The sequence below is a fragment of the Anser brachyrhynchus genome (genome assembly GCF_964034855.1).
Source record: "Anser brachyrhynchus genome assembly, contig: SCAFFOLD_465, whole genome shotgun sequence".
NCBI classification, from domain to species: domain Eukaryota; kingdom Metazoa; phylum Chordata; class Aves; order Anseriformes; family Anatidae; genus Anser; species Anser brachyrhynchus.
Window position 1 is genome coordinate 23,433 of NW_027663594.1, and position 11,200 is coordinate 34,632.

General features: G+C 65.5%; 2 protein-coding genes across 5 annotated transcripts; one reads left to right on the forward strand and one right to left on the reverse strand.

Moving 5' to 3' along the window:
• The first annotated feature begins 41 nt into the window (after positions 1 to 41).
• On the forward strand, positions 42 to 6,177 carry ITIH6 (inter-alpha-trypsin inhibitor heavy chain family member 6). 4 transcript variants are annotated; one of them, XM_080609370.1, is made up of 12 exons: positions 42 to 1,687; positions 1,778 to 1,932; positions 2,094 to 2,204; positions 2,275 to 2,510; positions 2,581 to 2,744; positions 2,820 to 2,936; positions 3,012 to 3,183; positions 3,252 to 4,379; positions 4,495 to 4,521; positions 4,758 to 5,019; positions 5,113 to 5,487; positions 5,585 to 6,177. In XM_080609370.1, the coding sequence occupies exons 1-12, from the start codon at positions 1,598 to 1,600 to the stop codon at positions 6,027 to 6,029; spliced, it is 3,282 nt and encodes a 1,093-aa protein (XP_080465496.1). In that variant the 5' UTR covers positions 42 to 1,597; the 3' UTR covers positions 6,030 to 6,177. The 4 variants fall into 4 exon arrangements, with proteins under 4 accessions (XP_080465496.1, XP_080465498.1, XP_080465495.1 ...); XM_080609372.1 differs by having other exon boundaries at positions 2,820 to 3,183; positions 4,758 to 4,796; positions 4,906 to 5,019; positions 5,585 to 5,852; XM_080609369.1 differs by having other exon boundaries at positions 2,820 to 3,183.
• On the reverse strand, positions 6,140 to 10,694 carry GNL3L (G protein nucleolar 3 like). Its single transcript, XM_080609373.1, has 15 exons — positions 10,581 to 10,694; positions 10,466 to 10,503; positions 10,224 to 10,325; positions 10,024 to 10,140; positions 9,863 to 9,934; positions 9,629 to 9,764; positions 9,442 to 9,545; positions 9,210 to 9,354; positions 8,989 to 9,076; positions 8,723 to 8,900; positions 7,713 to 7,855; positions 7,470 to 7,606; positions 7,258 to 7,388; positions 6,363 to 6,537; positions 6,140 to 6,267 (listed from the first exon to the last, which is right to left on the reverse strand). Exons 1-15 carry the CDS (start codon positions 10,591 to 10,593, stop codon positions 6,215 to 6,217), a joined length of 1,632 nt encoding a protein of 543 aa, XP_080465499.1. The 5' UTR covers positions 10,594 to 10,694; the 3' UTR covers positions 6,140 to 6,214.
• Between the last annotated feature and the right edge of the window lie 506 nt (positions 10,695 to 11,200).

Here is an 11,200-nt window from a genome sequence, read left to right on the forward strand (position 1 = left end):
CCCCGTGTCCCTTCAAGTGTGAAAATAAAACACAAAAAAAAACACACACAAAAAAGCACAAAAAAGGCCCAAAGTGGCTGACTTTACCCCCATCCCCTCCTTTATAAAGGTATTAAAGCGCCTGATCTCTGCCAAGCCCCTTACCTCAGGCTGAGGGGAAGGCACCATAATGGTGGCTGAGGCACCAACAAACAATTATCATCATAGAATCATAAAGGTTAAACTCAAAATATGCTAATGTAGTATATATGTCACCATATTGCCAACATATATAAGCTATATATATATATATATAAAAAATATGTGCTATAAGACAGCTCTAGCCACAAAATTAAGGCTGAAGAAGGAACGTGGTATCCAAAGTAGAACTTAATTAAATTAGCTGATTTTGAAAAAGAAAAGCAAAACTGCTGAAGTGGTAAATGATGACAGAGCATGCACAAAATGGAAAGGAGAAAAGTACAAGGTGAAGAAGAGCCTTCATCAGAAAGACCCCGAAGTGTGACCACCAGGAGGGCATTGCTCATGCGAAAGTAGGAGGGGCACTATGATAATTAATTCTGATAAACCATTAACGTAAATCCTGCCCTTTCTTGCAAAATTACCTGAATATGCATATCACCGAACCATAAATAAGTACTCATTGTCTTGCTTAGGTGTACATGTTTGGTGGAATTACCCCCCCACACATACACAGGGCTGTTTATAAAGAATACCTGCTTTATAATTCTCCAAAACGAGTCTTGGAAAGTTTTATTGCTTTTTGTGTTTAGCTGAGGGAGTCTGGAGGTGAGGGCAGGATTGTCCCTTCGCCATTTTGAGGTGTTGATGATGAGGAGAGGTTGATGGCGGCGATATCTGGAGCAAAACCCGCTTAGGAGTGTGAGAAATATCCACGATAATTTCCTCCAGGCAGGTTCTCTGGTGAAGGATATATATTTATTTCCAAGCAGGAGTGCACCTATTCTATTCTTTCTTTGTAAACAAATGTAACATTTTTTTGCAAAAACACACACACACACAAAACTCTCTTACAGGAGTTGGGTGCTACCTTAGTACCCCGTCAGCAAGGCGCCATTTTGTGTCCCAGTCAGGGCGCCATGTTGGTTCCCAGTCAAGGACCCACTGGAATCATGACTATTAATAGATAAAATTCCCCTTTCCAGCCTCTTTTTTTGTACCCACTTCCCACCCCTCAGCCCTTATAAATATCCCTGCTCCACCATGGTGCCTAATAACAGCCTCTTTTGCCTCACGCTTGCCCTGAGTTTCCCCAGTGACCGACCCACTAAGCTCATGGAAAAAAAAAAGAAAAAAGAAAAAAAAAAAGCAGCAGCATGAGGGAAAAATAAATAAGAAAATAGCCGGCCTGAAAGACACAGGTTCTTCTGGGCGTTTTGTTTTTATTTCGTCTTGCAGGGACTGGCGTATCTCCAGCCCCCAGCCTGTGGACAAGCCCGGCTTGTCTCAAGTGAATGCTGCATTTGTAGGTGTGGAGGAAGAAGGAAAGTGGAAAAAAGTAGTCCCTAAAAGAGAAAAAGAGGAGGAAAAGCTGCTCCGGGGAAGGCTGAGGAGCAAAGGCAGCAGAGAAGGCAACATGGATGAGCTGGGACGCGTCCTGGCCAGGTACTTGGCGCTGCCCTGCCTGCTTGCCCTGCCTGCGATGAATCTTTCCCTCGGCCAGGAGGTGAGCACAGAGCTATTAATTAATTTGGGGGGCACAATCTGAGCCGTGGGGGGAATATTTTGCCACCGTTACGCCCCCCCCCTCTCGCAGCTGCCGATGACCAGCTTCACCGTGAGCTCCGCCATCATCTCCCGCTACGCCTCCACCCGGGTGTGCTGCGCCATGCGCAACCCGCACCCCGCGCCGCGCCAGGCCGCCTTCGACCTCGATCTGTCGCCTGCTGCCTTCATCACCAACTTCACCCTGTGAGGAGGAGGAGGAGGAAGGGACACGTTATCAGCATGGCCACCGCCACGGCCGCAGCCCCTTGCTGGGCAGTGCCATGGCTTTGGTCACGGAGAAAGGGGGCAACTTTTGTGGAAAAAGAGCCAACCGTCTGCCATTTTAATCATTTTTCCCCCGCCAGCACGGTCGATGGCAAGGTCTACACAGCTGAGGTGATGGAGAAGCACCGGGCTAAGGAGCTGTACGAAGCAGCCCGCAAGCAGGGCAAGACGGCCGCGCACGTCGGCACCAAGTGAGCGCTGGGGAGGGCGGACATCGGGGTGCACGAGGGGGAACCGTGACGCTCCCCTCCCGCCCTGCAGGGAGCAGGAGGCCCAGCGCTTCCGCGTGACGGCCGCGGTGGCAGCAAACGGGCACGTGTCCTTCGAACTGCGCTACGAGGAGCTGCTGCAGCGCCGCCTGGGCACGTACCGCTACGCCGTCGCCGTCCGTCCCCGCCAGGTCGTGGCCGAGCTCCGCGTGGAGCTGAGCATCACCGAGCGGGCTGGCATCGGCGACCTCCGCGTGCTGCCCTTCCAGCCCGCGGATGCACGGCGAGGTACGTCCGGGACGGTGACGGCCCCCTCCGCCGCGGTGACGGCACCCTAACGCCACCGCCTCTGCCGCAGGGCAGGCGCCGCCGGCCGCCAGGGTGGAGAAGGGCACCCACTGCGCCCGCGTCGCCTTCGCCCCCACCCCGCAGGAGCAGGCGGCTTTCTCCGCGGCCGGCCTCGCCGGTGACTTCGCGGTGGAGTACGACGTGGCCCGGCGCGACGTCGTGGGGGACGTGGAGGTGCGGCGGGGAGGGATGGGGTGAGGGCAGGGTGAGCGTGAGCCCGTCCCTAAACCACCTCGTTTAATCCCCTAGCTACACGACGGGTACTTCGTCCATTTCTTCGCACCCAGCGGGCTGCCGCCCATCCCAAAAGACATCATCTTCCTCATCGACGTCAGCGGCTCCATGTCCGGCACCAAAATCAAGCAGGTAGCGGGGCGGGGGGGCACCCCGCGGACCCCGATTCTCGCCGTTCCCCCTCTTCCACACCTCCCGCGCCCGCAGACCAAGGCGGCCATGCAATCCGTCCTGCGCGCCCTGCGCCCCCACGACCGCTTCAACATCGTCGCCTTCGCCGAGGCCGCCCGGGTGTGGCGGGAGGACGGCCCCGTCCCGGCCACCGCGCCCCACGTCCGCAGCGCCGCCCGCTACGTCGAGTCCCTGGAGGCTGACGGCTGTGAGTACTGCCACAACCGCGTCCCCGCGTCCCCGCGCTCCTCCCGCTACCGTCCCCTGACCCCGCAGGGACCGACATCGACCGCGCGCTGCTGGCGGCGGCCGCCCTCCTCCGCCGCGGCGCCCAGGAGCCCCGCGTGCCGCTGCTGCTCCTCCTGACGGACGGGGAGCCCACGGCGGGGGTGACGGACGCCGCCCGCATCCTTTCCAACGCCCGCCGCGCCCTGGCCCCTTCGGCCGCCCTCCTTTTCGGCTTGGCTTTCGGGGCGGACGCCGACCTGGCCCTGCTGCGCCGCTTGGCCGCGGCCAGCGGCGGGACGGCGCGCCGGGTCCCCGAGGAGGCCGGCGTCGCCCTCCAGCTCGCCGGCCTCTTCCGGGAGATCGAGAGCCCGCTCCTGCGCCGCGTGGAGCTCGCCTACCCCGGCGCGGCCGCCCGCCGCGTCGCCCCCGGCCTCTTCCCCGCTTATTTCCAGGGCTCCGAGCTGGTGCTGGCCGGGCGGCTGGAGCCGGGCGCCGAGCGGCTCCGCGTCCACGTGGCCGGGCAGGGCGGCGAGGGCGAGCTCCGCGCCGCCGCCGAGGTGCCCGCCGCCGCCGCCGCCGAGGTGCCCCCCGGCTGCCCCCAGCGCCCCGCCGAGCTCCTCGGCGCCTTCGCGCGGCGCCTTTGGGCCTACGTCACCATCCGGGAGCTGCTGCGGGCGCGCCTGGGCGCCAACGGCACCGCCGCCCGCCAAAAGCTCGACGCCGAGGCCACCGAGCTGGCCCTCCTCCACCGCTTCGTCACCCCCCTCACCTCGCTGGTGGTGGTGACGCCGGGGGACGGGGGCCCGACGCCCCCCCCGCCTGTCACCGCGGGGCTCGGCGTCACCGCCACGGGGCTCGGCGTCACCGCCGCGGCACCCAACGGCCCCGCGGCCGCCACCGAGGCGACGGCAGGGCCGCCGAAGGGTCCGGCCACCGCCGCCGCCACGGGACAGCTCGGGGACGTCGCGGGGCCCGGCAGCACCGCGCCGCCGTGGCCCCCCCGGCTGTGGGTGCCCCCCGTGCCGGGGGGGACGGGCAGCCCCCCCCGCGGCCCCGGGGACGCCGTGCTGCTGCTGCAGCCGGCCGAGGCCGAGCTGCTGGCTCCCGGGGCGGGGGGCCAGGAATTCGTGGAGTCCCTCGACCCCCCCCCCGTCTACGCCGTCCTCACCCCCAAAGGTGAACCGTGCCCCCCCGCCTTGGAGTGGGGACCCCCCCGCCACCCCTTTTTTTGGGGGATTTAACCCACTGAACCCCCCCCCCGCCTCATCTCCGCCTCTTTGCCCCCTCGCAGGGCTCCCCGATGACGAAAACACCGCAGGTAAAAGCCCCCCCCCTGCACCCCCTAAATTTGGGGGGGGGGGCAGCACACCATGCCCCCCCCCCTCTTCTCTTCCACACCTCACAGATGAGGTTGACAGGGGCGAGCAAAGGGATGTGAGGGGGGGCCAACTGTAATGCGGGGGGGGCCAGGCACCCTAAAACCCCCAGAATAAGGGGGGGGCACAGCCCAGGGGTGTTCTGTAACCCCCCCACGCCCCCCCCCTTTTTCTCCAGCCTCCTCCAGCCCCACCTTCTTCACCTTCTCCGCCTCAGGTAGGGGGGCACGGACGGGATCGGGGGGCACGGGGCGGGCTGGGGGGGCGCCGGAGGGGATTTGGGGGGCACTCAGCCCCCCCCCCCCCGACCCCTTCCCCCCCCCCAGTGGATGGGGACCCCCACTTCGTGGCCAGCGTGCGGGGGGCGCCGCAGCCCCTCTGCTTCACCCTCGACGGCCGCCCGGGCGACGTCCTGCAGCTGCTCACCGACCGGCGCCTCGGTGAGGCCCCGCGTGGGACCCCCCAAAACCTGTGGGGAGCCCCCCCCACCCCCAATAACGTGGGGGGGCACCCCATTTCCCCCCCCATTATAGGGCTGAGGGTCCACGGGCACCTGGTGGGCGCCCCGCCGTGGCCCCGCGCCCCGTCCCGACCCCGCACCTTCCTCGACGCCCTCACCCTCTCGGCGGGCGCCGCCGCCGTCTCCGTCACCCCGCGGGGGATCCGCGTCACCGGGGGGGGGGCCCCCCCGGTCTCCCTGCCCTTCTCCAGCCCTGCCAGGCTCCGCCGCCCCCCCCTGACGCTGCAGGTGGGCCGGGGGGGCCGCCTCCACCTCCTGCTGGGCCCCCGCTTGAGATTCGGGGTGCTGCGCCACCGCTACGGCCGCCCCGGCGCCCTGCAGCGCGACCACCTCGGCTTCTACGTCCGCGACGGCGCCGGCCTGTCCCCAAAAACTGGGGGGCTCCTAGGTAAGCGCTGCCCCCCCCCCCAAAAAAAGAAGCGCCTTCGCCGCCTTTTTGGGGGTGTCGGGGGGGGGGGGTGACACGCGCGTCCCCTCTCCCCCAGGGCGGCTGCGGGGCGTCCGGCTGGCTGCTTCGGGGACGCCGGGGACGGCGCGGCTGCAGCGGGGCGAGGTGGGGGTGACGGCCACGCTGGTGGCCAAAAGGGGGCCGGGGGGGCCGGGGGGGGCCCCGCACCCCAGCTGCTGGCTGGTGCCGCGCCCCGAGGTGCTGGCGCTGCTGGGGGGGCCCTACGGGGCTTTCCTGGCCCCCCCTTCGGTGCTGGGCTGAAGGGGGGCATAAAAAACAAACAAACAAACAAACAAACAAACAAACAAACAAACAAACAAACAAACAAACAAACTAGGGAGGGCCCCCCCCAAAGGCACCAGCGTCACCGCCCCGAAATCTGCAGCGGGCGGCCCCATTTTTGGGGGGATTTCCCCATTTTTGGGGGGATTTCCCCATTTTTGGGGGGATTTCCCCATTTTTGGGGTGCCGACATAAGGTGAACCCCCTAACCACCCCCCCCACCCCCCAAAAAAAATTGGGGACCTCTCTGCAGCCCCCCCCAGACCCTTCTAAAGCCATGGGACCCCCCCCCAACACCTCGACGCCCCAGTTCCGCCGCCGTTTTTATTCCCCAAACTGGTTTTTAGCCGTTTTTATGCCCCAAAAAAATAATAAATCTCCGTGCTCAGAGCTGCATGGCCGCCGTCAGCGTCTCCGAGAGCTTGGTGGCGATTTTTTCTGGGGGGGGGGACACAAAATGGTTCCGATGGGGGCGTCTGGGGGGGGGGGAAAAGGGGGGAGGTTCGGGGGAAAAAGGGGGGTTTGGGGCTCACCTGCTCTTTTTTGCTGCTTTTTCCTCCGCTTGCCCGCGGCCGCCAGCCCCTGGCCCTGCAGCAGGGGGGGCAGCGCGGCCACTTCTTCCAAACGGGGGGCGCGGGGGGGGGCCGCCTCCTCCCCGCCCCCCCCAGGCCTCGCCCGGGGCTTCAGCTCCACCGTCAGCGCGCCGAACTGCCGGGGAACCCCGTCAAAACCTCCTCCGCGCCCCCAAAATCCTCCACAGGCCCCCAAAAATCCTCCACACAGCCCCAAAAATCTTTTACGTACCCCCCCAAATCCTTCAAGGGCCCCAAAAATCCTTCACGTCCCCCCCAAAATCTTTCACAAGCTCCAAAAATCTTCCACTGGTCCCCAAAATCTTTTATGTGTTCCCAAAAATCCTTCACGGGCCCCCCAAAATCACCTCCGTGCCCCCAGAAACTTCTTCTAGGGACCCCAAAATCTTTCAGCGGCCCCCAAAATTCTTCACGTACCCCCCGAGATCATTTGTGCGCCCCAAAAAGTCCTTCGTGGGCCCTTACAAGTTCTTCTTGGGCCCCCAAACTCCTTCACAGGCCCTCCAAAACCCCTCAAGCACCCCCAAAATCCTTCACAGGCGCCCCCTAAACCCTTCTCATGCCCCCCAAAATCCTTCACGGGCCCCCCAAAATCCTTCTCATGCCCCCAAAATCCTTCACAGCCCCCCCAAAATCCTTCATAGACCCCCCAAAATCCTTCACAGGCTCCCCAAAACCCCTCACGGGTGCCCCCAAATCCTTCATGGGCCCCCCAAAAATCCTTCACCACCCCCAAAACTCCTTCACAGGCCCCCCAAAACCCCTCAAGCACCCCCAGAATCCCTCACCGGCCCCCCCAAACCCTTCTCAGGCCCCCCCAAACCCCTTCCCGCACCTCCAGACCATCGCCGTCCGCCTCCGCGGCGTCGCCCCGCTCCATGGCCTCATCCTGATCTTCCTCCTCCTCCTCCTCCTCCTGGGGGCCGCCCGGCGACACCTCGATGCCCTCCACCGCCATCGGGACGGCTGCGGGGGGACCAGGTGAGCCCCGTAAGGGGGGGGATAAAGGTGTTTTTTTTTTTTGGGGGGGGACACCCCGAAACTCACCCGCCAGCGCCTCGGCGTCGCCCCGCTCCAGCGCCTCCAGGTCGAGCTCGGGCCCCAGCGCGGGCAGGATTTGTGCCTCCAGCTGCGCCCCCGCCTCGTCGCGCTCGGGGGGGCGCGTGTAGTAGGAGATTTTCCCGCTGCCGGGTTATTTTTTGAGAGGGGTGGGGGGACGTTTGAAGGTTTTTAGGGTACGGGGAAAGGGGGCGCTGCCCCCCACCCGCCCCCCCCAGCCCCTAAACCCACCTGGTCCAGTCGCGCAGCAGGGCCACGGCGGCGGCGTGGGGGTCCGGGAGCCCCCCCGGCCGCAGGCGGCCCTGGCGCCGGGCCAGGTGGGAGAGGAACTGCCGGGGGTCGGCGCAGGGGGGGACCCCGTACAGCTCACTCAGCTAGGGGGGGGGGGACACGCGGGGTCATGAGATTAGGGTTTGGGGTAAAGGGGGGGGCACCACGCACCCCAAACCCCCGGAAAAATGGGGCTGAGCCCCCCCCGACAGCTCCAAATCCTGTACATATGGGGCTGAGCCCCCCCCGAAAGCCCTAAACCCCATAAAAATGAGGCTGAGCCCCCCCCAGACAGCCCAAGCCCCATAAAAATGGGGCTGAGTCCTCCCTCGACACCCCAAAACGATGGGGCTGAGCCCCCCCCAGACAGCCCCAAACCCCATAACAATAGGGCTGAGCCCCCGCAACACCCCCAAACCCCACAGCAATGGGGCTGAACCCCCCCAAACCCCACAGTAACGGGGCTGAACCCCCCCAAACCCCATAGGAATGGGGCCGAACCCCCCCAAACCTCACAGCAATGGGGCCGAAGCCCCCCAAACCCCACAGGAATGGGGCTGAACCCCCCCAAACCCCACAATAATGGTGCTGACCCCCCCAAACCCCACAATAATGGGGCTGAACCCCCCCAAACCCCACAGCAATGGGGCTGAACCCCCCCAAATCTGCCAGTAATAGGGCTGACCACCCCTGACACCCCAAAAAAGGGGCCTGAACCCCCCCCAACCCCCCTGTAACGGGGCTGAACCCCCCCAAACCCCCCAGTAATGGGGCTAAACCCCCCCCAAACCCACCTGTAACGGGGCTGAACCCCCTCAAACCCCCCAGTAACGGGGCTGAACCCCCCCAAACCCCCCTGTAACGGGGCTGAACCCCCCCAAACCCCCCTGTAACGGGTCTGAGCCCCCCCCCAGGACACCCCCAACCCCCACAGCATCGGGGCCGAGCCCCCCAACCCCCCCGGCGCCCACCTGCTGGGGGGGGCAGCGGCGCAGGATGGCGGCGGCGGGGCCCAGGGGGTCCTTGAGGCGCTGGGGGGCCAGGGCCCCCCTCAGGGGGGCGGCGGCGGGGGGGGCGCCCGTTGCCATGACGACGCCGGGGCAGTCGAGCAGCTGGATGTGGCGGTCCAGCTGCACCGCCTGCAGGCACCTGGGGGAGGGGGCGGAGCCGATGCATAGGCCACGCCCACAAGGGGCGGGGCCAACGCGCAGGCCACGCCCACAAGGGCGGGGTTTACCTGGTGACCCCCGGCGTGGCCCCCACCCCGCACACCCGGCTCCGCTTCAGGCTGTTGATGAGGCTGCTCTTCCCCACGTTGGGGTAGCCTAGGGGGGAAATCGGGGGGAAAAAGGGGGAAATTGGGGTGAAAAAGGGGGAAATTGGGGATTGGGGCGGGGAAATAGAACGGGGGGGACCCCGTCACCCCGCCCGCCCCCCCCCCCCCCGAGCCCCGCTCACCCACGACCCCCACGGTGATGGCCGTCTTCACCTCCCGCGAGCGGCTGTAGTTGGCCAGCACCCGCAGCAGGCAGTCGGCCCCCACACTGCCCCCCCCGGCCAGCACCTCCTCGGGGGCCGCGGTCACCGGCAGCCGGCTCTGCTTCTGCATGGGGACACGGCGGGGTGACGAGGGGACACCCCAAAATCCCCCCCTTCCCCCCCCCCCCATTTTATCCCCGGGGCCCCCCACCAGGTTGCGGCTCTGCTGCTGCGTGCACGCCTTGAAAGCCACGGTGGGGAACTCGGCGCGCAGGTACTTCAGCCACGCCGCCACCACGTCGCGCGGCACCAGGTCTGCGGGGGGAAAAAGCGTCACCCGGGGGGGCTGCGTGCGCCCCCCCAGCCCCCTCCCAAGTCCCCCCCCCCCCCCCCCTTACCAATTTTATTGAGGACGAGCACCAGGCGCTGGCGGGCGCCGGCGCTGCGCACGGCGGCCTCCAGCTGGGGACTGCGGCAGCCCTGGGGGTCTCGGGCGTCCAGCACCTCCAGCACCACGTCAGAGGCTGCCAGGACCTGCCAAAGGCTCGGGGGGCTCAGCAGAGGGGAGACCCCCCCCCCCCCCCCCCCCCCCCAAAAAAAAAAACCCCAAAACGCCCCAAATTAACGCTCACCTTGCGCAGCTCCCGCCCGTACTGCCGCAGCGAGGCTTCGCCCTGAGCGTCCGGCTGGGCTGCCGCCACCTCCTGGGGGGCGGCCCGGGTTTTGAGGTGAGGGGAGGGGTGTGATATGGGGGTGTGATATGGGGGTGCCCCCCCCCCCAAAACCACCCTACCTTGCGCTCGAAGTCGCGCTGCCGCCGCAGGGCGTCTTGCTGCAGCCCCGCCAGGCTGCGCCGCCGGCCCAGCTCCGCGCCCCGCGCCTCCTCCTGCCGCCGCCGCGCCTCGGCCGCCTGCGGGGACGCCCCCATGGTTTGTTTTTTTTTAGGGGGGAGGGTTCACCCCTAAAACTCCTTTTAGGGTTTTTTGTTCTTACCCTTTTCTGTTTTTTCTCATTCTGCTGCTGGACGTGAGCGGCGAAGCGGCCGAGCTGCGGCACCCCGGGGTCCTTCTTCCCTGCTGCCTTCGCGGCTTTGCCCTGGGGGGGGAGCCCATTTTTGGGGGGAAAAGCCCAGTTTTGGGGGATCCCAGGCCCAGGTTGTGGGGTTCCAGGCCCAGTTGTGGGGGGCCCGAACACAATCCTGGGGGGTGCCGGGGCCTCCCCGCCTCCGGCCTCACCTGGAGCCGCTTCTTGCGGGCGGCCTCCACTTGTCGCCCTGCGGAGAGCGGCAGCGTTACGGGGGGCGCCCCCCCGGAGCCCCCCCGGCCCCCCCAAAACCCCCCCGGGACGCACGGGAACGCGTCATGGCCGCCCCCACGCCGCTCGCCCGCCCTCCCGGCTCGCTGCCTGCGTCACTTCCGGCGCGCCAGGGCAGCGTTAGCCACGCCCCCTTCGCTTATGACCACGCCCACACGGCCGACGTCACGCGGAGGGTGGTGTGCCTCACCCAAGATGGCGCCGCCACTCCCAAGATGGCGCCGCCACTCCCAAGATGGCGTCGGAAGAGCAATAACCACGCCCCCTCCTAACACCGCCGCCACACTCAAGATGGCGGCCGCCCCCTTCCAACGGCGCCCCCCAGTGGCACCGCCGCACCCAAGATGGCGGCATCACCGTTGCGACTGCCCCCCCCCGACGTCGCCACACCCAAGATGGCGGCCGCACCGTCCCACCGCCACACCCAACATGGCGGCCACACTATAACACAGCACCCCCTGCCACACCTAAGATGGCGCCCGCGCCTCGCCGCTGCCACACCCAAGATGGCGCCCCCCGCCCCCGCCCCCCAAGAACGACCGGGACTGCCCTTACCAAGAGTGCACTTTTTTTATTCCTTTTGTTTTTTTTTTTTCTTTTTTTTTCCTTTTTTTATCGTCTTTCGCTCACTTTGGGGTGGGGGAGGGGCCGAGTCG